Source organism: Crocuta crocuta, unplaced genomic scaffold (genome assembly GCF_008692635.1).
Source record: "Crocuta crocuta isolate KB4526 unplaced genomic scaffold, BGI_CrCroc_1.0 scaffold26, whole genome shotgun sequence".
Lineage (NCBI taxonomy): Eukaryota > Metazoa > Chordata > Mammalia > Carnivora > Hyaenidae > Crocuta > Crocuta crocuta.
In genome coordinates this window covers 9406568-9431104 of record NW_027532249.1, presented here as the reverse complement: position 1 = coordinate 9431104, position 24537 = coordinate 9406568, and the positions used below count along the sequence as shown (strand labels likewise).

Here is a 24537-nt window from a genome sequence, read left to right as displayed (position 1 = left end):
ACTGCCTCCACTTTACAGATCATCCAGTTAAAACTGCTATTGGTTTAATCCAGGGGTCAGCAAAATACGGCCTGTAGGTTAAATTTGGCCCATTGCCTCTCTTTGTATGGCCTCAAGCTAAGAAGGGTTTTTACATTTTTAAACAGTTGAAAAAAATCAAAAGAAAATTAATCTTTCCAAAGCATGAAAAAATTATTTAAAATTTAAAATTTATAATACATGTAATATATAATGCATACAATGCATATAACTGGCACAATAAAATTTTATTAGAACACAGTCATGTACATGAGTTCATGTATTATCTACAGCTGTTTTTGTGACATGGCAGACTTGAGTATTGTGACAGGGACCATATGGCCACAGAGCTGAAAATATTTACTATCTGGCCCTTCACAGAAAATATTCACAGACCCTTGGCTTAACATAATAGCTACAATTCTATAAATTCTGCTTTTTTTTTTGAGAATCATGCTTGCTCACTGGGCTGTTTCAGCATCTCCTATGACTGGGAAAATTATTCTTGTAGGACTTAAGGCCAACGAATAATGTCCTAGGAATGTATACTTGAAACAGTCAGTCCAGGAGGCATAATTTGATCAATAACTTCCTTGTTTTTAGGTATAGACCAGGATAGCCCTGGATCACTTCAAACCTGGCTAACCTCTGTCCTGAGAGCACCTTGATGCAATAAATGACTCATGTCTGAAGGCCAAACTTATTCAGATAGCATACATCGATAATTTTAAAAATTTGGAAAAACATAGAAAGTAAGGTTGAATGTTACTTTGGTATCTTACAAAGATGAGATAGATTAACTTTAATTTAAAAAAAAAAGTAAAAGCTCACCTGGACGGGTTTCTGCCACAACAGGCCCAGCAAGGTCAGATGGCTTGCCGACACCTGCCTGATTTATGGCTCGGACGCGGAACACATAACTGGCACCCTCCTTGAGGCCTTGCACCTGGAAGAAGCAGATAAAGAAGTGATGGGTGTTCTGTGTCATTTAAACAGGAGTGCTCTTCCTTTGTAAATACACTTTAGTTGTATAGTCAAATTTTTTCATTCGTGAAACTATATCTCCCATCGTTACTTAAATGGACCAGACTAAACTTTTTTTCAGATTAAACTTTTTATTTATTTTTTATTTTTATTTTTTTAGTGTTTATTTTATTTTTGAGGAGAGAGTAAGCACTAGTGAGGGAAGGGCAGAGAGAGAGGAAGAGAGAGAATCCCAGACAAGTTCCGCACTGTTAGTGCAGAGCCTGATGTGGGGTTTGAACTCATGAACAATGAGATCACGACCTGAGCCGAGATCAAGAGGCAGACACTTAACTGACTGAGCCACTCAGGTGCCCCAGATTAAACTTTTTAACATGTATATTTTTTCCCTCCATTTCAGGATTGAAATTTTTCTGAATATAAAACATCTGGAAGAGTGAATCTACATCTCAATGGGTATGGATATTACAGGACATCTCTACTTCTTTATGCCTACATCATTTGGATTTTTCATCATGAGCATGTGTCAGCTTTATAATCAGAAAAGTCAATAATTCTGTTTTCACTTTAAAAACTGTGAGCAAATTCTAAGATAGTTTCCTCACAGAAAATTCACTTCATGTGTTGTGAGACACATTCATTTCATATCAAGTCAATCTCTCTCTCTCTCTATTTTCCTTTCTACTTTTTGTTTTTCCAAATGAGTGAAATTAACCATTCTTTGATAGGTTTAATCTCTATTATTTTTTCTTCAGCCCTCCCCCCCACACACACCTTTATCTGGGCTGTTGGTCCCCTTTGCTTGGCTTCTCATTCTTGTTTTGCTTTATCTGAGTCAAGTCCAACCTCAGTACTTGGGATCCAGTGCTGTGCAAACTGGGGAGTTGGAAATTATCCTGGCCATAAACACATACCACCATCATCCAGGATGTGTCTGACTTTCATTTTACACTGTCCTTTGGCCTCCTGACTCATTTGGACAACCAGACAGCATGCTAACTGACTGAGCTTCCTTCACCTTTTTTCTTCCCCATGAAATGTGAACTTGCCTACCTCTTAAAGGTTTTGTAAGGGGCTGGGGAGCTCACGGGCATGTGCTAAAGTGTCAGGTTTAAAGGTCATCTCTCTTGGAGGATATATTTAATATTTTGGGGGGGACAGTAAATACCTTAACCTTGGAAAGTGGCTGCCAGATGGTACAGACTTTAGTCCACAGTGGCAGGTCAATGGTAAAGAATTTTAGAGCAGGCATATTCTGAATATCTTCCAAGGCCCACCATCTAGGCAGGGGCTTATTCTGCCAACAGGTATTTCTGTATGACTGTGGTGAAGTCACCCTTCATCCTAAGTAATAAGAGCTAGAATCGTGTTTCCCACAGTTTCTGAGGCCCTGGGGTGGATTCAGGGTTTCCAGGTGCTAAGGCTGACTTAGGGGAAAACATTCTTTAGAGATATCCATTTGGTACAAGTGAGATTCAGTGGCTTTAGCAGAACAGTCTTTGGTAGATGAATTTAGGAATTTGTTCAGTTAGAGCACTTTAAAGGAATCTGGAAGGCAAAGGCACAGATAAGGGTGAGGATTAGGTTAAGAGTGAATGAACTCATTCCACTGGCCTCTGAGAGCTCATGTGAGCACAAACATGAGGAAGCCCGTGAAGTGAGACACAGCATGATTCAAAGGAATCTGCAGGTAAACACTTGCCATCATGGATGCTATGAAAATAGCACACTCAAAGCAAAAACCATCCTCAAAAAAAAAAAAGAAAAGAAAATCAGAGGTAGAAATGAGAAAGTCACCTTTCTAAGACTGTGAGTAACAAAAATGTGAGGTAGGTAAGTATAGGCAAGGAGGGAAAGAAGAGGGAAGAGGGAGCTTGTGGATGTTTTCCAGAGGTAGGCTAAGGGATTCAGGTTAAATATAACCAAACTGCTTTAAGCATCAGAAACTTCCCTCAACTGCAACCACTGCCAAATGGAATCTCACCAGGAGCCCAACATACGAAATAGACCAAAGCAGAAATGTTGTATTTTATCTTACTAACTTTAAATTTAATATCAGTAGAGGAGCATTTCTTCTTTTTAAAAAACAAAACAAAACTGTTTCTCCAAATATGAGCACCCTCTTACCCTCAGGTATGTGTTTTTAATAGCTGCCTCATTGAGTCCTCGCCATTGGTCATCTTTGGCACTGGCTTCCTTCATGTCCACAAAGTAACCAGTGACGGGAGTCCTTCCAGAGTGGATCGGAGGCCTCCACTGCAGAACCAGGGAGCTTTTCCTGACTTCACTACACTTGAGACTGTGTGGGGGTCCTGCGAGAGAGAAAGAGACCAATGCATAAAAATCATGATGTAGATGAAAACATACAAATACATGTAAATCTAGAACCACATTTGAAGTCTGAAAGCTGAATCTGGTGTTTTTCTTTTGTAAATTCTACCATTTCTTTAGAAATAGGTATTTTGTATCAATTCATACCAAGTTTCCTCAATGGCTCTATATCAACCCACTCAGTCCTTTTATGGGCAGTAGGTGGTTAGGGGCTAGTTCAAGGTGCCCCTCAGAGGCTGGCTGAAAACTTGTCTTCAGGGTGTCCTTGGGCCTGTGGTCCTCACCTTTTATCAGAACAGTTTAGCATGGCTGCAGATTCAGTTTCAGATTATTTTTAGAAGGTAATCTGAAAATCTTTCTAAATCTCAAATTAGGATAAAGAATGCAAGTTTATTTGATGGCATATGAATATAGATAGTAATATTTCTTTTACAGGAAAAAGGAGTATATTACAAAAGAGCTCCCCTCTGGAGGGAAATCTTTCCCATAAAGCACATATCCCATCTAGGAGTGAAACCAAACTACAATTACAGTTTACAAAGAACTTTAACAAAAACAGATACAATCAATCCCTTGGGTCCTGAATCTGTGGTAAATACTGCTAGATACTTTGTATTTATTTATCTCATTCATCCTTAAAACAATTAATAGAAAACTCAGAGAAGCCAAGTAACTTGATCAACCTGTTCAGGAAGAGAACAAAATGTTCTCCCTGTCCATGTGCTCTTTGCACTCTTGGGAGAATCCAAACTTCTAAGTGATTTCTCACATCTTTCCATGACCACCACCTAGCTGGTGATATTTGCAGGTGATATATTTTCTTTTTTCCTGTCCTTTTTTAAAAAAAATAACTGATCCCTAACAAACCAATAGAAATCCCCTGAACTGACTCACAATACCCTCAAAGCCAGCTACAAACACAGACCCTACCTACCATGCTGTGCTTTGGCAGTTTGCAGTTGAGAGCTCAATATTTGTTGGGCCCTGTACCTTGCCTTAACAGTCACAGATCTGTGTCAGCCTTGCCTTCTGACAAGGTAAGAGGTTTAAATAATGTGGTAATAGATTTAAATATTAACATTAATACCTTATAGTAGTGTGTCATGTTCTGTTTTGCAAAGGGCCTTTATTTTATTTTTTAAAATTAATTTCTTTAATGTTTTATTTATTTCTGAGAGAGAGAGACAGCATGAGCAGGGAGGGTCAGAGAGAGAGGGAGATACAGAAACTGAAGCAGGCTTCAGGCTCTGAGCTAGCTGTCAGCACAGAGCCCGAGGCGGGGCTCCAACACACGAGCCATGAGATCATGACCTGAGCCGAAGTCGGATGCTCAACCAACTGAGCCACCCAGGTGCCCCTGCAAGGGGCCTTTAAACCATTTTCTTGTGTCATCTTTGGAACCCAGTGAGGCATCCAAACACTTAGCCCTCACCCTGCAACCTCTTTTGCTAACTATATCTCGTTGAATCAAATCATTTTCCATAGGCCCGCTCAGAATTTCTTAGACTCTGGTCACTCACAATTTAACTTTATTCAGGAATTGCAAGAATTTAAAAAACAGATCCGCTTTTGTGTAGGTGACAGAAAGAGCTTCAGAAATATCAACTGGCTTAATGGACGTACAAGGAAAGGCAGCATGTTTGCCTCTTATATTTACTGATGTTGAGTGAGTGCTTGAGGTCCTCTTGGGTTCCTCTCATAATTTTTTATTCACACTTGATAGAGAAGTCATGCAGATCAACACTCACAAAGTCAAGGCTAAATGATCATTCTTCAAGGGCACTAGGATTTCAAATGGAGGAAGAGAGCCATGTTAAGGACAAGGCTGGATCCACCCAGTCTGTTCCAGCATGGCCTTATGTTCTAACATGGTCAATATTGGTGCTATACCAGTTATTACATATGTTGAATATAAAGCCACATGGGAGAATCTAGTCATCCTGTGGCACTCACTGGGTCTCTGAAGTTAGTACTGTTGGAAGCAAAATAAAATCATCCACCAAATACATTAACATTGCCAGTTTGATACCTAATGGCTTCGTACATTTGTTTGTATTCAATGTTTTAATTTGTTCAGTGTTGTAGCCATATGGGTTTTAAAACATAGGAAAATACTTCTCCCATTTTCTTCCCTGCTCAGCCAACTACCCACTATGGCAACTTCCAAAAGAGTATTTCCAGCCAGGTACTCGTATCTTTGTTGTGATGTAGAATCAGAACAATAATGTAGAGAGAGCAAAAGGACTGGAGAAGTAAGTGGAGAGAGAGAAATAGAGAAAGTCTGTGACTTAAGCCCTAGGCAGGCATGTTAAATCCACCTACATGATGTAACAAAGAGCTGGCAGCAAGGGAGGAGAGAGACACCTTGGCTGAGCCTGGAGAGAGAGATTTTGAGGAGGTTGATACATGAAAGGTTCCAGTGCAGTGGGAGAATGCATGAGAATTAGGGAGTGAAGGAAGAAGTTTCTGAGATACTTTGCTGTGGGATATGAATAGGAGGGCCTTCAGTGGTCTTTAAGAAGCACAAGTAGGGGTGCCTGAGCGGCTCAGTTGGTTAAGCGTCCAACTTCAGCTCAGGTCATGATCTCACGGTTCGTGGGTTCGAGCCCCGCGTCGGGCTCTGTGCTGACAGCTCAGAGCCTGGAGCCTTGTTCAGATTCTGTATCTCCCTCTCTCTCTGACCCTCCCCTGCTCATGCTGTCTCTCTTTCTCTCTCAGAAACATTAAAAAAAAAAAAAGAAGCACAAGTAAAAATCAGAATTCCTTTTAAATGATCATGTGGCACTCATATTTTGTGCTTCTGTTAATCCTATTCCAAGCAAAGGTATAACTGTGAGAGCTCTAGGATTTCTTTGGAATACAAGCACAAGAAATTATACTCAGTTTTATAAAGGTACCTATTATTTAATAGGATTGTAAAGATATTTAAAGTAAACATAAGGGGCCAAGAGACTATTCTTCTCTTAGGAGTTGTCTGTATAGCACTTAAATGTAGTTCCAAGTTGTAGTTTCTTTAGGAAGAAACCCCAAGTCTCACTGCTAAGATATGGTTAATATAGTTTACCTGGAACAGCAATGGTCCACTCTTCACATTTGAAGCATTCACTTACTGCTGAGGGCACTCCCAACCCAGCGATGTTCATGGCTGCCACTTGGAACTGATACACCATGTTTTCCTTCAAGTTGCTAATCTGCAACATGACAACATCACAGAGAGTGGATGTTGATTCGGGTTTGTTTTTTAAAGCTGTTCAATATTTTATTTACTTATCTTCTGTGTTGGACACACCTTGAGGTGACCCCCAATGAGCATTACCCTTTTGTAATGTCCTCCCCTTGAGTGTGGGTAAAGCCTGTCCCTTGCTTCCAACCAAGAGAAATGGCAAAGGTATTGGAATATCAGTCTCATGATTGTTGTTCTATCATACAGAAAAGGAAGAGGGATGTTATAGATGGAATGAAAGTCTCTACTTAGTTAATTTTTGAGTTCATCAAAAAGGGAAATGATCCTAGGTAAGCTTGATTTAATCAGACAAAAACTCTCAAAACAGGGTATGGTACTCTCCTGATGAGAACACGGTCCTGATGGCCTTGAAGAAGCAAACGGCAGGTTGTGAAATGCCTAGCCACTCACATTTGGAGAAGGGCCGCCTCTAGGAGAAGAGGGCCCCGGACTCAGAGCTGAAGGAACTGAATTCTGCCAGCAACTGAATTAGCTTGCAAGAGGAACTCAGCTCCAGATGCAAATGAGCACAGCTCACACCTAGATTAAAGCTTTGGGAGTAGGGAAGTAGAGGCCCCATCTAAGCCATGCCTAGACTCCTGATTCACAGACACTGTGATATAGCAAATGTGAGTCATTTCAAGTCACAAAGTTTGTGGTAATTTGCTACATAGCAATAGAAAATTAATGCTTGTACAGATAAAAATTAAGAGAATTCTAAACTAGGTATCAAAATTTTTAAAATCTTGTCATTTTTCTGCTCCTTTCTGAGTGACCTAATATTTTCTATATCCCTCAGAAGAAATTGGGTTGTTGTAAATATATGTGATAAAATAAGGAATGTGAAAACATTTGCAAAATAAGAATGTCAGAATATACTAGTGTGAAAAAAATCGATGGACTATGAACAATCCTTTGAGCACTAAAAATACTTAATAAATGGAGGTATTGATGGAAACAGCTGAGTTAGCAAAGTTTACCCATTGTATGACTTAAGACTACACAAGACAAAGACAAATATATATATATGATCCAGTCTCCTCCTGATTTAATCATGAAGTCATAGGTTCATCTGCAAGACGGTGTCTTGCCAGTTATTTAGGGTACAAGTAGAATATAATGGCTATATGTTTTGGTTATAGAATAATATAAACTCCCTTTTTGATTCACACATACATACACACACTCCCTTTAAGAATGGGAAATCTTGTTAATTAAGAGGAAACCATCATGTAGATAAGGTGGATCTAAAGGTACTTTAGTCAGGTACCAGGGCTGTTTTGGAGCTCCCCTGGTATAAACAACTACTCCAATTTTCCTGGGATTATGGGGTTTCTAAGGATGTAAGCAGTTTAGTGCTGAAACTAGGAGAGTCGTAGGCAAACTGGAAAAGTTGGTCATTCTAGGCTTAGGTGAAATATTGTGGCATGGGACTTCTATTTCTGGCAATGGTGAACTAGGCTATAGAGATTAATCACCTTGCTAAAAAATTAAACATACTAGATAAAAATATCTTTTAAAAGTCTTTTCAAGAGCATCAAATTAGTGTCAAGATGTTACAGAATTATCAGGCCAGCATAAAGGGAAATACGGAACAAAGAGAGATAAATGAAACATAGAAGTGGTTTTTACCTTGGGGAAATGGCCAATAAAAATTTTTTTTGACCTTTGGTTTTGATTATCTAACATTTACAGGGACTCAGAAATCAAAGCCTAGAGCCAACCCAAAAAAGAGATAATAAAAGGGAACTCTCTACAATTAAACTGGAACCCCAAAGGGTTTTACTCTTTGGGGATAAAGTTGAATTAGAAATCATTCTGCCTTCATACAGTGCAAATTCATTTCTTGATTGTCCAAAAAATTAAAAGCCTTGTACTTGATTTAAGAAAAACTGAACATGTGGTAACCCCAGGTACCTTGCAGAAGCCAATGCAAATTCTCTTCAGAGAAATATGCCTTCATCCTAAACCTCAAATTATTAATGCAAGTAATATTTTAAGGACAATGAGCATCTTATAATCAAGGATAACCAAGCATAGAAAACAAGATACCATGAGCAAAACAACAAAACCAGTGATAACAGATACAGACCCGCAAAGATATTAGATGATGGGATCATCAGACATAGATTAGAAAAACAGCTATGGTTACTATGTTTTAAATATAAAATACAAATTTAAAATATCTGCAGGAGAGAGCAAACTATAAATACTTGGCAAAATGTGACTTAAAATACAATGAGAAAAATAACGGGATGTGTTTAACAGGAAATTAGATGAAAAGAAGAGCAAATTTGTAAACTAATAGAAAGTTATAAGAAATTACACAGGCCACAGTGCAAAAAGACACAAAGATGGTAAAGAGAGAAGAGTGATTAACAGACATTGAAGATAGAATGAGGATGCCAAATACATGTTAACTAGAGCTTCTGGAGAAGAGGGGAGAGAATGGAACAGCAACAATATTTTAGGAGATAATGGCTTAGAATTTTCCAGGAAGATCTTCCTGGAAAAATCCAACCCACAGGTTAAAAATCTTTCTCTTATGGAAATCCTTGGAAGAGACATTTTTAAAAAACCTATACCTAGACACATAATACTTTAACTGTAGCACACCAAAGAGATAGTGAAAATATTAAAAGCTGTCTAAGAGAAAAGACAAATAACCTTCAAATGAGCAAACAGACTAAAAGCTGACATGTTGAGGTGTCTGGCTGGCTCAGTTGATAGAAGATGTGACTCTTTAACTTGGGGTTATAAATTCAAGCCCCACACTGGGTATAGAGATTACTTAAAAATAAAAAATCTTTAAAAAAATAAAAATAAAAGCTGACATGTCAGTGGCAACAATGAGCCAAAAGACAGTGGAATTATACCTTCAAAGTGTGAAAGAAAATAACTACCATTATACAATGCTTTATCCAGAAAAAATTTTTTGAAGAATGAAAAGAAAGTCATTTTCAAACAAAAATTGAACCTTCAGAATACCCTCACTAAAAATATTCTATACTATTTAATTTAGACAAAAGGAAAGTAATCTCAAATGGAAGGCCAAAGATGTAAAATCAAAATCAAAATCAAATAAAATGTAAAATATGTAGATAAATCTAAATAATTATTGAGTATAATAATAACAAGATTTTTGGATTTAAAAAAGACTTAAAATACACCCATAATAGCATATAAGTTAGGAACTGTCTTTTGAGGGTCAAAATACCAAAAAACTGGTATTTTGAGGGTCTATGTTTCTCAGACAAGGGTAAAACAATAGAATAAATTAAGACTTTAATTTGCTCACTGTAATTTCTAGAATAACCATCAAAAACAAAGCCAGAAACCCAGAATCTATAGCTTTCAAGCTGGTGTAGAGGAAAAAGGGGATGACTGAGGGGGGAAAAAACTATTCAAAGTCATCAAGTAAGGACAGAAAATGAAACCAAACAGGCAGGACATATAGAAAGTACAAAACAATATGATTGATTTTTCAAAAAAGTAATTAGTAGTAACATTAAATGCTCTAGTTAAATGACAAAGACTCTCAGGTAGGAAAAAATATATAACACTATACTATTTTTAAGAGACACATATAAAGCATAAAGTTAAAGATAGATTGAAAGTTAAAGGATGAAAATTATATACCATGCAAACACCAACCAACAGAAAATTGTTAAGTTTCTATTAATAACAGATAATAGAGACTTTAAGGAAAAACATATTGTTAGTGATATAGAAAGTCACTTTATATGCATTTAAAAACATCCCTTCAAAATATATAAAGCAACATTTTAATTGGGTGAATTTTACAATATGTGGATTATAGCTCAATAAAGTGAGATTTTTCCTGCAATTTTCCCTTTCAGTACTATCCTTGTCAGGTATTTATATCAAAGTCATTACACTCCCAGGGTAATTTCACTCATGAAGATAGAGGCAAAAATCCTAAGCAAAAAAAGCAAAATAAGCAAAAAGAAAAAATCTGGTAATATATAGACACAATATACATAATGTCCAGTTTGTATTTCTGCTAGGAATGCAAGGTTGTTTTAACATTAGACAATTACTAGAACATACCACGTTAAAACTAAAGAGAAAAGTTGTATAACCATATCAATAGATTTAGAAAAATTATTTGATAACTTAAATTAATTCTTAACTAGGGATAGAAGGAAACTTCTTTAGTTGATAATAGATGTCTACCAGACACAAATAGTAAATATAATATTTAATGGTGAAATGTTGAAAGATATTCCTTTAAGATAAAGATCAAGTCTAGAATGATCAAGACCACCACTTCTATAAATATTTTGTAAAGATTCTAAGCAGAAAGTTAAGAAAATGAAGCAAAAAATATAAAATTTGGAAATGAAGAAGTAAACTGTCATTTGCAGATGATATGATGAAACAGAAAATCAAAAAGAGCTCATAGGTAACTTATTGGAATTATGAGACAATTAAGCAAAAAACCTATACATAACAATGATATGTAAAATCAATATATATAAATTAGGTATATCTCTATATTCCAGCAATAACAAAATAATATAAAAATATAGTATTTAAACACTGAAAATATATAACACTTATAAATAAATAACATAATGTGTAGGACTTCTATAGAGAATTACAAAACTTTATTGAGAAACTTTAAAGAAGATCAAAATAAATGGAGAGAAATATGATGTTCATGTATTAAAAGATTTAATATTTTAAAGATGTCAGAGTGCCTGGGTGGCTCAGTTAGTTAGTCCAACTCTTGATTTCAGCTCAGGTCATAATCTCACAGTTCATGAGATTGAGATTGAGCCTCTAACCGAGCCCTGTGTTGAGCCCCACCCTGGGCTCCTTGCTGTCAGCAGGAAGCCTGCTTGGGATTCTCTTTCTTTGCCCCTCCCCACTCCTGCACACATTCTCTCTCTCAAAATAAATAAATAAACATTAAAAAATATATATTTTAGGATGTCACTGATTCCTCAATTTCTTTATAGAGTCAATACAATCCCAATGAGAATTCTAAAATGTTTTTGTTTAATTAATTTTGCTTATTGTATTTTCTTTTGCTTGTCTTGTTTTTGGTAGAACTTGGTACCTAATTCTACAATTTATCAAAGTGCAAAGGGCTAAAAATAGCCTTGGAATAAAAAAATAAACAGAGATAACTTGATCTACCAGTTATCAAATTTACTATAGAGTGACAATGATTAAAGTAGTGTGGTGCTGGCCCAGTGGTAGACAAACAGACCAGTGGAACAAAATAGAGAACAGAAGCAGACACTTGCATCAAAGAAACTTGATACATGATACAGATAGCCTAGCGGAATAGTTGAAATTTTCAGTAGGTAATGCTGGGACAACTGGGAGCCCATAGGGGGAAAATGAATGTTGACTTTTACTTTACACCACACACAGAATATAGGTGAAGTAATGACTTTAATGTAAATGGCAAACCATAAAGCTGTCAGAAGGTAATCTAGTACAGATACCCTCATGACCTTCAATAGTCAAGGCATCTCTTTAAAAAAAAAAGGGAGAGGGTAGAGCAATCACTAATGACAAAATCGATGTTGTTAAGTCTGGCCACAATAAATCTGACATTAAAACTAGTGTCATTACTATAAGGAGAAGAAAATACCAGCCAATAAATGGGAGAAGATGTAGTTTCCACAGCTACCAAGGATTTAAACTCAGAATATACAAAGAACATCGCAAGTCAGTAAGAAAATCTATTAGAAAACTGGCAAAACCTTTGAATAGGTACGTTATAAAAAGAGATTTCAGGGGCGCCTGGGTGGCTTAGTCAGTTAAGCGTCCAACTTTCGCTTAGGTCATGATCTCGCGGTTCGTGGGTTCGAGCCCCGCATCGGGCTCTGTGCTGACTGCCAGCTCAGAGCCTGGAGCCTATTTCAGAGGCTGTGTCTCCCTCTCTCTCTGACCCTCCCCTGCTCACGCTGTCTCTCTCTCTCTCTCCTAGAAATAAATAAAAATATATATATAAAAAAAGAGATTTCATATGGAATATGTATATATAGGAAGAGATGTTCAGACTCATTTGACACTCAGATTGTCAAAATCGAGAATGTGTGAATATAACAAGTGTTAGAAGGATGTGCAACAATGGGAATTTTCATACTTTTTAGAAGAACAGCATAGAATTATCTACTAAAATTGAAGATAAACAGACTTTCTGGCCCAGCAATTCTACTTTTAGGTAATAACCTACAGAAACTATTGCATGTATGCATCAGCAGATAACGTACAAAAGTGTTCATAGCTACACAGTTTGTTATAGCTATGAATGTAATATGCCCAAATATCAATCAATAACTGAACAGAAAAGTAGATTATGAGATGGTCATATGACAGAATATGATACAGTAGTGAGGTCATAGCTACACAGTGACATGGAACTATTTTAAAAATACAATTTTATCTCATGTATTCTTGTTTTATTCTTTATGTGTTCAGTATGTGTGTGATACTTTATAAATTTTACATTGTAGAGGTAAAAAGTGTGGCACTGAGTTGGGGAAAGCATTCCCCCAGGCTTGCCTGGCTCTTGACCCCACAGCATGGGGTTCTGTGAGTATTAGGAGGTAGTAACATGTTCTAAAGAGGGGGGTCATAGCTATGGCAATGGTGAGATCTTCCAGTGCTCTGAGATGGGCAAAGCAGTGAAGAAGGGAAACATGGGTAGACACATGTGAATCATCCCTTCATCGGGGACACTTCACAGGTGGTGAGCTGAGTCTGGTCACCAGGCCTACATCCCTTTATCCTTTGTGATTTGAACACTGAAAGTTAAAAATCTAGTCATTTGGATATTGGGACCCTTGCAGCTAGTGGCATATTGATTACAGATATTTCACAAGTCTTGAAATAAACACTAATTTTTATAATAAATATACATTTCATAGCAAATGTTCTGGGAAGTTATTGTTTATGTGTATGAATCAGAAAATACCAATCCTTCCTAGTCAGATTACTTCTACTAACCTTGGTATATGACAATGACAAAACTTAGGTCATTGGAGACAATGAACACTGGAGTAATGACATGAATCATTTACAAGGTGCTGGGTGTGTAGGTGGGTGTGCATGGTGTGCAAGTGACTGTATCATCATATGTATGACACTCCACACTACAGAAGGTCACACATTTACCTTATATGCCTCATCACTGACAGCTTTGATGTTGGCTTCTCTCCATCTTCCTGGTACCCCGTCAATTACCTCCCGATAGTTCACGTAATAGCCAGTAATTTCAGCCCCTCCAGTCTTATCTGGTTGCTTCCATCCAAGAACCATTGAGTCACGACAACTTTCAAGACAAGTGATACCACAGGGTGGAGACGGTGCCGCTGTTGCAATATGAATAGCTCGTGAGTAGACAGAAACACATTTATGAGTCTATGTACATTAAACTCGTGTCATTTAGTGCCATGTGTGAGGGCTCTAGGGTCTTGCAGTATAAAGCAAAATTGTGACACTGATCAGTAACTTGGCATCTAATTTGGTGTATGAGAAAAAAGCCAACACCCAGTAAAAAGTGCACTGCAATTATTATTGCAAAGATAAAAAGAACCTGCCCCACCCCTCCATGGAAGAATAATTTTTGAAATACTAAAGCAAGATGGTGCAATAATATGAAAACAATTCTGTTACTCATAAGAAGACATATTTTCCCCAAGATATATATTTTTGTTTCTTTATGTGGTTTTGTTTCTATTTGCTCCTTGAGGAAAATGAAATAAATATATTAATTTCTGCCTCAATTTCCTTACTGAGAATTTCCATATTATTTCCAAATGGATAGCATTTCACCATTCAGGCATACATACCCTTGTGAGACTTACAACTAAACAAGTTCTGTCTACACACAAGAAAAATCTTTTCTGGAACTCAACTAAATGCTACCTTAAAAAAATTTTTTTTAAAGCTAGGAACAATCTGCCATGTGATTTTTCTCCTATTATATAACATTTTTTGCTACATTATTTTTAACCTGATGTTGGACTATTATTCATATACTACAAAATACTGACTCGGTGTCACTGTGTTTACTAGTGTGTAACCAGAAATACAGTTGGACAATGTTTTAAAAGACTTCCTTCATTTATGTGGCTTTGCTAATCAACTTTTGACCCAACTGCTAAATTATGGTTTTCGATAAAGACAGGGTGAGATGGTGGAAAGAAATCCATCTAGATGTGCAATAACATCTGAAAGAGTTTTCTAAATATTTATTTGGATTACAGAAAAAGAAGAACTATTTATTCTTATTCAAAAGATTCTCAGAACAATAAAGATTGTAAAAATAATACATGTGTTTCTCTTCCCCCTCACCAACCTCCTTCATTCTTTACATTAAAAAAGAAAGTTCTCTTTCACTCTCCCTATTAAAGAGCAATATTGAACGTGAATTCTCAAGTGAATATCCCATCTCAAGTTGAATGGACAAAAAAGGTATGAAAAAAATAAAGACGTTACAGAAGTTGGGGGTGGGGGCAGTAACAGGGAATGGAAGAGAGGCATGCTATAATTTGTCAGTATATGCTTATCAGTTCACTTTTATTTGATAAGAAAAACACTGTCTTCTAGAATATATAAGGCACAAGTACCAAATATCCTAATCAGAAAATTCTGGGCTTACTGATAAATAGTCTTAAAAAAATCAGTCCTGGGAATGTGATTCATATATCATAGAATTTAGTTTTATATGATTATAATACCCTGTTAAAATTTTTGTGCCAACTCAGAGAGATAATGTTACTCATATTTATTTGAATTAAATATGAAGGATAACTTGAAAACCTGAAGAAGAACAACAGAAGCTAATAACTATGATCCTGATTAAATGTGACTTCTTTGTAAAATATTTTCCCTATACATGTACTGAGCATGAACATTTCAAAGGATCTCACATAAGCTGTGATTATCAAATCCTTCGTGCTCTCAGCTCTAATTTCTTAACAAAATGAGGCCAAACGTGTGTCTGTCTGAGAAACCAAAAAGGACTTTGTAACCAAATTACCTTAAATATTCTACTGTCATTAAGCACAGTGAATTGTGTATAAAAGCCAAGCTCATATAAAATTACTTTTACAATTCATTAGACAAAAGTATTGCAAATGGAGAGCTGAAAACACAGAAAATTAAGAATATACATAGATGAAAGTGAACACGGATGGAAGAGTGTGATCCGGACAATGAGGTGAGGACACTGATGGAGACAGATGGAACAGTTGACTCTTTCGACTCTCACCTATGTCCTTCTTCTTTTTCAGAAGGTCAGACTTACTTTTCCCCTTAAGAGCTGCCTTCTGTGGTGATGGGGTAAGCTCTTCCTGAACTGTTTCACTTACTTTACTCACTTCTGTTTGGCCCAGGTTGTGAGCGCTACTGGGTAGTGAAGGTTTGTTAAGTTTGCTACCAAGCAAAGCATCTTTCTTAAAGGTTGGCCGGGAGGCTTCATGCATGCCTCCCCTGGAGTCTGTTAGTCCACCAGGTGTCTCATTCAGTTCAGGCCACACATCTGGAGACACTCCTCCCCCTACAATCACCAGATAACAACAGAAACACTTTGAGCCCAGACACAGTCCAAATCGCTCTTACTTAATAGAACAAAGGGAAAACAATCAGGACCACAAACAGAACAAAAGTAATCTTAGTTTAACAGAAATCACTCAGATTTGCAAGAAATATGGAAAGCATACGTTTCACGTAATTTAGACCAAGGCAACATTTCAACTTCTCCATTTTCTGGAAAAAGAAGAAATGAGAACCAAAAAACCACAGACAGAAACAGGAACCATTTTGATTTGCAGAACCCAAGTATATACAAGAAAAAAGCAAACGTCTGACATTTTTTGAAAGATATTAAGACCTCTATTCAATAGGATAAGGGGGCAGAATCATACAGTGCACAGACATATATTAAAGATCCTGATTTTATAACAGCTAGAATTATGTACATTACTGAAATATTAATGGTCTGTACCTCCCAACCTCAAAATAAAAACAAAACCATGTTCACCACTGTCCATAAGATAAGGAATATTAAAAAGTAATATGACAAACTGAGGACTGATGGGATGGGGGGAGGGCAAGGGGGGTGATGGGCATGGAGGAGGGCACTTGTGCAGATAAGCACTGGGTGTTATATGGAAACCAACTTGACCATAAACTATTAAGAAAAAAAAAAGAAAAGAAAACCCTAAATAAGGGAGTTCAGAGAACTTCCCATGTGGTGAATACATGGATGTGCTGGGAAGGCCACTGGCCTTGAGGGGGTGTGGAAGCTGCTTGAACTTGCCTTATGTACCTCTTCATCTGATTGTGTATTTGCATCCTTCATAATAAACTGTAATAAGTACAAAAAAAAGTAATATGACACGATAACTGAAGATAACTGGTATCAAATAATCTTTCCCTTCAAATGTGTGTTACTCTATCACAGACCTCATTTTTAGTGCTCTGCACTAACTGGGTCCCTTCCCTGCTTTAACTAAGATTGGGAGGCACATCATATACACACATACATTACTTTATTACTGGTTTTATTCTGTTGGTTACTTTGCGAGCAGAGGTGTAGCATATAATCAAGCAACCACACGTCTTGCACGAAATTTAGAGGAGTTTATAAAAAGCATGTTAAAGTGTTGTTAGTGAAAACAAGCCAGGCTATGTTGCAGGTGGAATGGCGTTTAGGTACAAAATGACGTGGGTTATGGGGGATATACCACGTCATGGAGCCGGATGGCCCCCCATACTCCCAGGATGAGTGGGAAGTTAGAATGGAGTTTCACACAATGGGAACTATCTGAGGAAGCTCGGACTTGTGAAGATGGCAAGGCTACAGATGCACAGAGTCTGGGTAAGTGATGAAGGTCTATAAAATGACGGCTATGGAAGGTTAGCTGTCACCTGGAGTCAGAGAGAATGATCATCTGAGGATGGAACCCTCCAGCAGTACTAGAAGCTTTAAAACCATTTCCAGTGAGGATGGTATCTTCCTTTATAACTTATATAAATTCACTTTTTTCCCCACAAACCTACGCAGAAGGTACTTACCGATAGCAGCTTTTACTTCAATTGCTTCTGAATCCTGTGAATATTCACTAAGTCCAGCTGCATTAACTGCTCTGACCCGGAAGATATAACTCTGGCCAGTTGCCAGTCCATGGCAAGTAAATCTAAAAGGAAAGAAAGTTTTAAAAAACTTTCCTAGGGGGAATATTAGACAAGATTATTTTAGCTTAACTGAACAATCTGGCTTTATAAAAACAATCCATAGAGAGATCAGGTAATGTATGCGCTTTAGACAAGAAGGCAGCTAATTAAGGCGATTTTCTAAACTCATCTATCAAACAATGCAGAGTCCTGATTTTCCCCTGAATGAAGTACCTTAACTTTTCCAAGCCTCTGTGTGCTCATCAGTAAGTAAAATGAGAATACTAATGCCTCCATAATAACTTTTGTGTAAAGATTGGCCATAAAGTATTTAAAGTACTTGTTTCCAGGCCTGGCATACAGGATACATTTAATAAATAATAGGTGATATTAATGATATCATTAATGGCTATTTCAGGTTTACACTTATGGCTGTAAGGCATTGGCTGCTCCCTGTTACAGAGGCCTAGTCACTGATTCCCTGCATGCCAGGGAAGGCATAATGACTTGAGAAATTACACTAGAATCTGAAAATAAGATGAAATATGGATAACCATTTAGATACGGGGATCCAGTAGTGAGATGTGAATCCATAGGCAGTTTTACACATAAAACGACCTCCCTTCTTAATAGCTATTATGATTATAAATAGCTGTTTCATGAATCACCGTAACATTTTAATCCATCCTTAACACTGTAACCAAAGGAAATAACAGGTCTGCTAATGACTCTATTACCATTAGTAAAGTTGGAATATTTAATGAAGGCAGTCATAAATTAGGCCAATCTTTAAGGTCAGCTCAGTTCAGCAAATATTTATTGAGTACTTCAGTGTTCCAGACACTGACCTAGGTACTGTGGACACAAAGATGAATAGAAAACAGTGCCTGCCCTTGAGAAGCTCCCATCTGTTTGTTGAAAGGCAGACCCTGCCTCACCCTCTATAAATATTTCTAAGCAGTCCCAGGAAAATCCTGGGAACTCAGAGTAACAGAGAAATGAGTAAACAGGCCAAGTGAATCTCTTGAAAAACATATTGGTTTCTCCCATTAATTGACTAGTCTCTATTCTCTCATGTTCTGCAACAGAAACAACTCATTCTATGGGGGGTCCTTGGACTTTAAAGTGGCCATGTCAGAAGCTGCCTAACAAGCCTGTATGACAAATCTGGTGGAGGAAGTCTGGGGGACCTCTCCTCTCAGATAGGTCCTAAATCAAAGGAGTCTCAGACTTTGGTTGCAGACCAGAATTCATCATCAACCTGCAAAGCTGGTTGATTTGAAAGCAGGAAACAAAAACAAAAACAAAAAACCCAACTCTCTCCATATTAGAAACATATGTAAAGAAGTGGCAAAGTATTCTGAACGTCCTTTTTTTGATGTTATTTATGTCTCCTTAGCACTGAGTTCAACCATGTTCAGAATTTGTAAAATGTTGATACTTTTTTCCTCTTCATTTAAAATGCCTGGGTATTTTATGTCAGCTGGAGCCTATCAGACCCTTGAAATCTTATCACTTCGGATAGTAAAGACCACAAAAGAGGGGTAAAAGGAACAAATAGTATAAAGGAAAAGAATCAGAAAAGAGCTACAAAGTGAACTCATCATAGCTGGCATTAATGTATTTCTAAGTGTTTAATATCCTAAGTAAACTTTTAAAAAAATATATAGCAGTAGATTATGTTCCATTTTAAATTCATTTGGATGTTTAAAGCATAATGTTTAAAAAAAAAAAATCTTCCTCATTGGATCCTGGTGCTGCTGTAAGGGTCCGTAGCCAATTTCCTCATGATAGCCTCTATGCTCTAGAGTCAGGAGGCTCCCCACAGCCCGCCCCCACCCCCACCGTGGTTACCGTGGGCCCTTCACCGGGTTGTTGTTGCAGGGCTCCCACTTGCCAGAGCCAACCACGCTTGACTCTATGTAGTACCCGACCAGCTCTTTAGCGTCTTTGGATTCCTCCCATGAAACTACCACTGACGTGTCTGTATTTCTACTTGGGATGATTTTGCCTGGGGCTTTCGGAATATCTGACAAAGGAGGAAAATGATGATCAAACTCAGGTGTGGTTTAAAAAAATTCATTCTTATCTCTTTCACACACACAAATACATTTTAAATAAGTAATCATGTCAAACATACAGGTGCTTTACTTTATATTTCTTAAAGCAGAAAATAAAAAGATAAATACATTAGTGTGGGACATCATGATAAATACCAACCCACTCCAGAAAAAAATACATTAGCAATACTGTCGAAATTCCCAGAGAAGCTTACTTTTCATAACCTCATCATTCATAAGAATGAATTTTTAAAATGTATCAGTCAAGTACAGTCATCAATTAAATTTATGATATGAAAGAAGGATGCCACCACCTTTGCTTTCCAGATCTATACATTCTAATGAAATTCTCGCTTTGGAATTTTTTCTTAAATTGAAGGAAAAGAAGTTTACAGTTGTTCAACCAAATTCCGCACTTACCAAGTTTATCCCCTACCACGGTCACTTCCGTTGCCTCTGAGGGCTCACCCACTCCTGCAGAGTTAGAGCAGCGGACCCGGAAACGGTAGGATTTCCCCTCCGCCAGGTCGAACAGAGCAAAGCGGGGGGACTTCACCGGGAGCTCTGTGTTCACCCGCTGCCACTTCTCTGTTTCTGCGTCACACTGCAGCCCAAACAGGGAGACCATTCATGGCACGACAAAACAGAGGGAAAGGCATCTGGCAGTCTTGTTTATCCACCAACAAACCACTTACCTGCTACTGTGAGTTGAACTGGAGGAAATGAGGATGAAGCATCTGTAGTCCATAGGGTTATCTAAGTCAAATAGGCTTTGCACTATTTGATAAATACTTTACTACTTCACTGACTTTATTAACCAAGTAAGATCATCAGTCTTACCAAAAACCTTATTTGGAGGACCGCTTGGGGTCAGATCCTTTTCTAATTCTTAGGGTGGGTAATTAAGTTTAATATGATAAGATACTTTAATTTTCACTGCTATAAACTGCTTTATTTTAATTTTAATGATCCAGAATATCATTCAGGTCTGTGCTCAAACACAACCTCCTCAGAAAGCGCTTCTTGATTACCCCCTCCGTATCCTATCAAAGAATCTAAAAGAGTTCTTTGCTCCTTTCTCATCACTTTCTATCCCTTACCTTGCTTTATTATTTTTTCAAAACACTTCTCTCTATTTGAAATTAAGTTATTTGTTTGTCATCTCCTCCAATGAAAAATAAATTTCACTGAGCTGAGTTCAGGGAGCTATCTTGCTTACTGCTATACTCCAGAATCTAGAATTGTATCTGACGCATAGGAAATAATCCACAATTGTTTTTTTCTTGAATTAATGAATTTTTTTTTAACTTGGAAGGAAGGAAGGAAGCTAATGAAAGATAAAGATGTTCTTTTTTCTTGCCCATATTTTAGAATAAATTATGGGAAAAACTAATTTAAAGGAATTCTACTCTTGGAATTAAAGTGATCTAGGGTGATTCTGAAATCCTTGAAAGGATGTGGTAAATATTTGCACTTTGGTAGAGAATATAGTGAGAAAACTATCAGTAATCTTCAGTGATCCTTTCCCCCTCCTATTTGAACTCTCAATTCTGCCCAAGGTCAGCAGAAATGATTTTGCTTCGGAACTTTTGAACAGTTTCAAGAGACTTTTCCAGAAATTCAAGCCTGGTGATATAGTGACCAGTTGTGAAGGACGATACGTTCTTGGGACTATAAGAATACCAGTATATCACTTGGCATAATCCTCATGGATTTGAAATGGGAGACAACGTGGTATGGTGGAGAGGACCCAGAGGCATCCACTGTGGTCCTAGCTTTGTTAAGAATGAGACATATGACCTTGGGAAAGTCACATGAGTATTCTTTGGTCTCAGTTTTATCACTTGTAAAAGAAGCAAATGTGACAAGATAGCCTCTCAAGACCCTTGTAGAATCTTTCATGATGTGTCATTGTGTGTGGGAAGACAGAGAGGATAAATTCCCCCTAAGCAGTCAATCTGCTGATAACTGAGGGATAAAATTCTCCCAGACCTTCAAATCTTTGGTTTATGGCTTCAATTCATTTTGAAACATTCTCCCCTGGGGAATATATAACAATTATCAGTCATTTATACTTTCATAATAAAAATAATAGCTGCCTTTCAGTATGCTAAGAGCTTTATGTCATTGTAACTCTTTAATCTTCTGAACTATGCTCTGACCTAAGTATTGTGGAGGTAGCACTGTGTGATTATCCACGTTTTCCAGAGAAGATGGGCTTAGTAAGGCTGAAAGGCAGCAATGTATACTAACTGGATACAGTATATGAAACTGAGCCAGACTGCCTGGGTTCAAATCCTAGCTCTGTCTCTTACTAAAGGCATGACCCTGAGCAAATTATATGCCCCATTGATGCCTCAATTTCCTCATCTACAAAATAGGCATGATGAAAATAAAAGTATTTCCCTCATAAAGTTATTGTAAGTATTACTGGGTGAGTTAACATGTGCAGAGTGCTTAGAACAGTGCCTGGTCCTTGGTAAACATTAGCTATTTTCATTCCTGCATGCAGAAACAGAGCAGCAAGTGATACAACCCTTATCTCTGACAGACCAGATATTTGATAAGGGAATGAGAGAGAAAAGAGCAGAAGACATAAGACATCTGAGAAAAAAGTTTGGGGCTGAGAAGAACACAGTAGGATAGGAAGGCTGGGAGCACGGGAGACTGATTCATCCAATCCATTGCTAATAAACCTCTCAATATCAACCATTTCAGGGCTCACAGACATGGTGTAACCGGGCATAAGCTGTAGCCATGAAGGGTGACTCTGTGCTTTACGTACATGCAAATTCTGTTAAACAGTTTTATAAAGAAGAGCAAGCTCAGGGGTCATTGAAGAAGTCGAACTCTCATGGACATGAACATTCTAGAGATGAAAATGTGTTGTGGGACAAGAGCATGAGGAACATTTCCTTTAAAAAGGTCAATGTACTAGAAGTGGCTCATCAGAAATAACTTGAGACTCAGCTCAGTAGGGAGTTTGATGCTTGGATGGTTCTGTAAGTGTGTCCTAGGTCTCTGGACATGTTCTGCTCCCCTAGTACGTCAACATCCTGAACCTTTTGTATATGTCACCCGTGCCTTTACAGGCCTCTCCGCTCACCCTGCACTCGAAATGTTCCCTCTGTTCCACACTAACAGATTTGCTGGTGGACGAACACTTAAATTTTTAATCACAGACTCCTATGTATTCAGATCTAGGGAAGTTAATAGACTTTCCTGAAGAAATTAGAGTTTATGTGACCAGAGGAAATGTTCAACAGAAGCCAAAGTTGACTCATTTGAAGAAAATGCCTCAGTGGTATATTGTTACTGTGTCATTATTATAGGAAAGATGGTAATTACTGTCAGAGAGCTTATTCAGAACTCTCTTCCTGTGGAGCATTTCAAAAAGATTCAGCAGAGGGTATGTATTAAGCATACCAGGAAATAAACATTTTCCACTCTAGTCTTGCCCTCTATTAAAAAACAGAAAAAGAAGAAAAGAAAATTTTTAAAATCAGAAATGCTACTCAAGTTCTATTTAATTTGCGGTTAATATCCAGAAAATATACAAATTAATAACAATAAAAATTTTAATATATTTTTAGTAAAATCAGATTCTTTTGAAAGATGTCCATACTTCAAATTAAAGAGATAATCTATTTGTTGTTACCAATGTGCTAGGGATAAGGAGAAGTGAGGCATGCTCCTGAAAGACACAATAAATGTCTTTACCAAGAAAATAAATGAATACATTTATTAATTAAAATAGGAAAACCAGTTTTAATGCTAGTACAATTTTTTCTGATGATGTGAAATAACAAAAGGCCATAAAGATAGTTGTACATTACTTTCATGTCATTGCCTAATTTGCAGATGTTTGCAAGCATCTATATGCCAATGATGTCTATTCTCCTATAATAGTTATCAGGGAAGGCAACCTAATAGATGTTCTGAAATTGAATGATCAGAATAGCATTAAGGATGAAACACAAAAGCGCTTAGGAAAACTCACCAAGCTCTGTTATTTTTGATAAAGAGACCTTTTCTATAATTTCACTATGAAGGTAAAATGTAAAGTAAATGACAGCTTATCATGTTATCACACAATTTTATAAAAACAAAATACATGGAAAATACAGCCAATTGTTTCATTCACTGTTCTTCAAAAATAATGGTGCCTGGCCACCAGTATAAATGTAAATGTTCTTACAGGTAACAGGAAATAGCTTATTTTAGTCTCATTTATTTGAAATTACACATTAATCAAAACTTTCTTAATGAATGCATTTTGAACTTCATTTTAAGTAAATTCTCTTTAAACACCCCCTCCCAGGAGCAGTTATGTTTTGCCTGGCAGGAACTCCTCCCATGTGTGTGCCCTTACTGGGGCTCTTGCCCCAAATAACGTCCTGTCCAGGCCTTGGCTTTTCTCCATTTTCTGGGCATAAATACTTACTGTAACTGCCCTCAGATCTGTGTATATGATTGATTCACATATAATTCTCATCATTCCACCCATGTTAGGCCTTCATTACACACTGCCCTCTCCAAAATCATGACAATTAAATTGCAAGACATTTGAAGGAAAGAACTAGCCAATATCTCATGCTGTTTTGCAATCCCCGACCCCACCCTACCACTTGTGCGTAGAGCAGGGCTAGCCAAGGGCCAGGCAGCATGTAAGGACTTTCTCCCCTCACCCTCCACTATCCGACTGTATTCTGAAAGTATTGTCACTCCTATTCCTCTGGCTCATCTACCCTCATT

The 24537-nt window shown here is 37.4% G+C and overlaps 1 protein-coding gene across 1 annotated transcript in view; it reads right to left on the bottom strand.

Annotated features, from left to right (window-relative positions):
• Window positions 1–24537, bottom strand: part of MYOM1 (myomesin 1) — a 159464-nt gene that overhangs the window by 44597 nt on the left and 90330 nt on the right. Inside the window, exons 17-24 of the mRNA XM_077778191.1 lie at window positions 20203–20386; window positions 19577–19751; window positions 17624–17745; window positions 15816–16103; window positions 13715–13911; window positions 6398–6524; window positions 3130–3314; window positions 850–964 (exon numbers count right to left, since the gene is read on the bottom strand). Coding sequence (XP_077634317.1) covers window positions 850–964; window positions 3130–3314; window positions 6398–6524; window positions 13715–13911; window positions 15816–16103; window positions 17624–17745; window positions 19577–19751; window positions 20203–20386 — 1393 coding nt within the window. The remainder of the gene's footprint in view (window positions 1–849; window positions 965–3129; window positions 3315–6397; window positions 6525–13714; window positions 13912–15815; window positions 16104–17623; window positions 17746–19576; window positions 19752–20202; window positions 20387–24537) is intronic.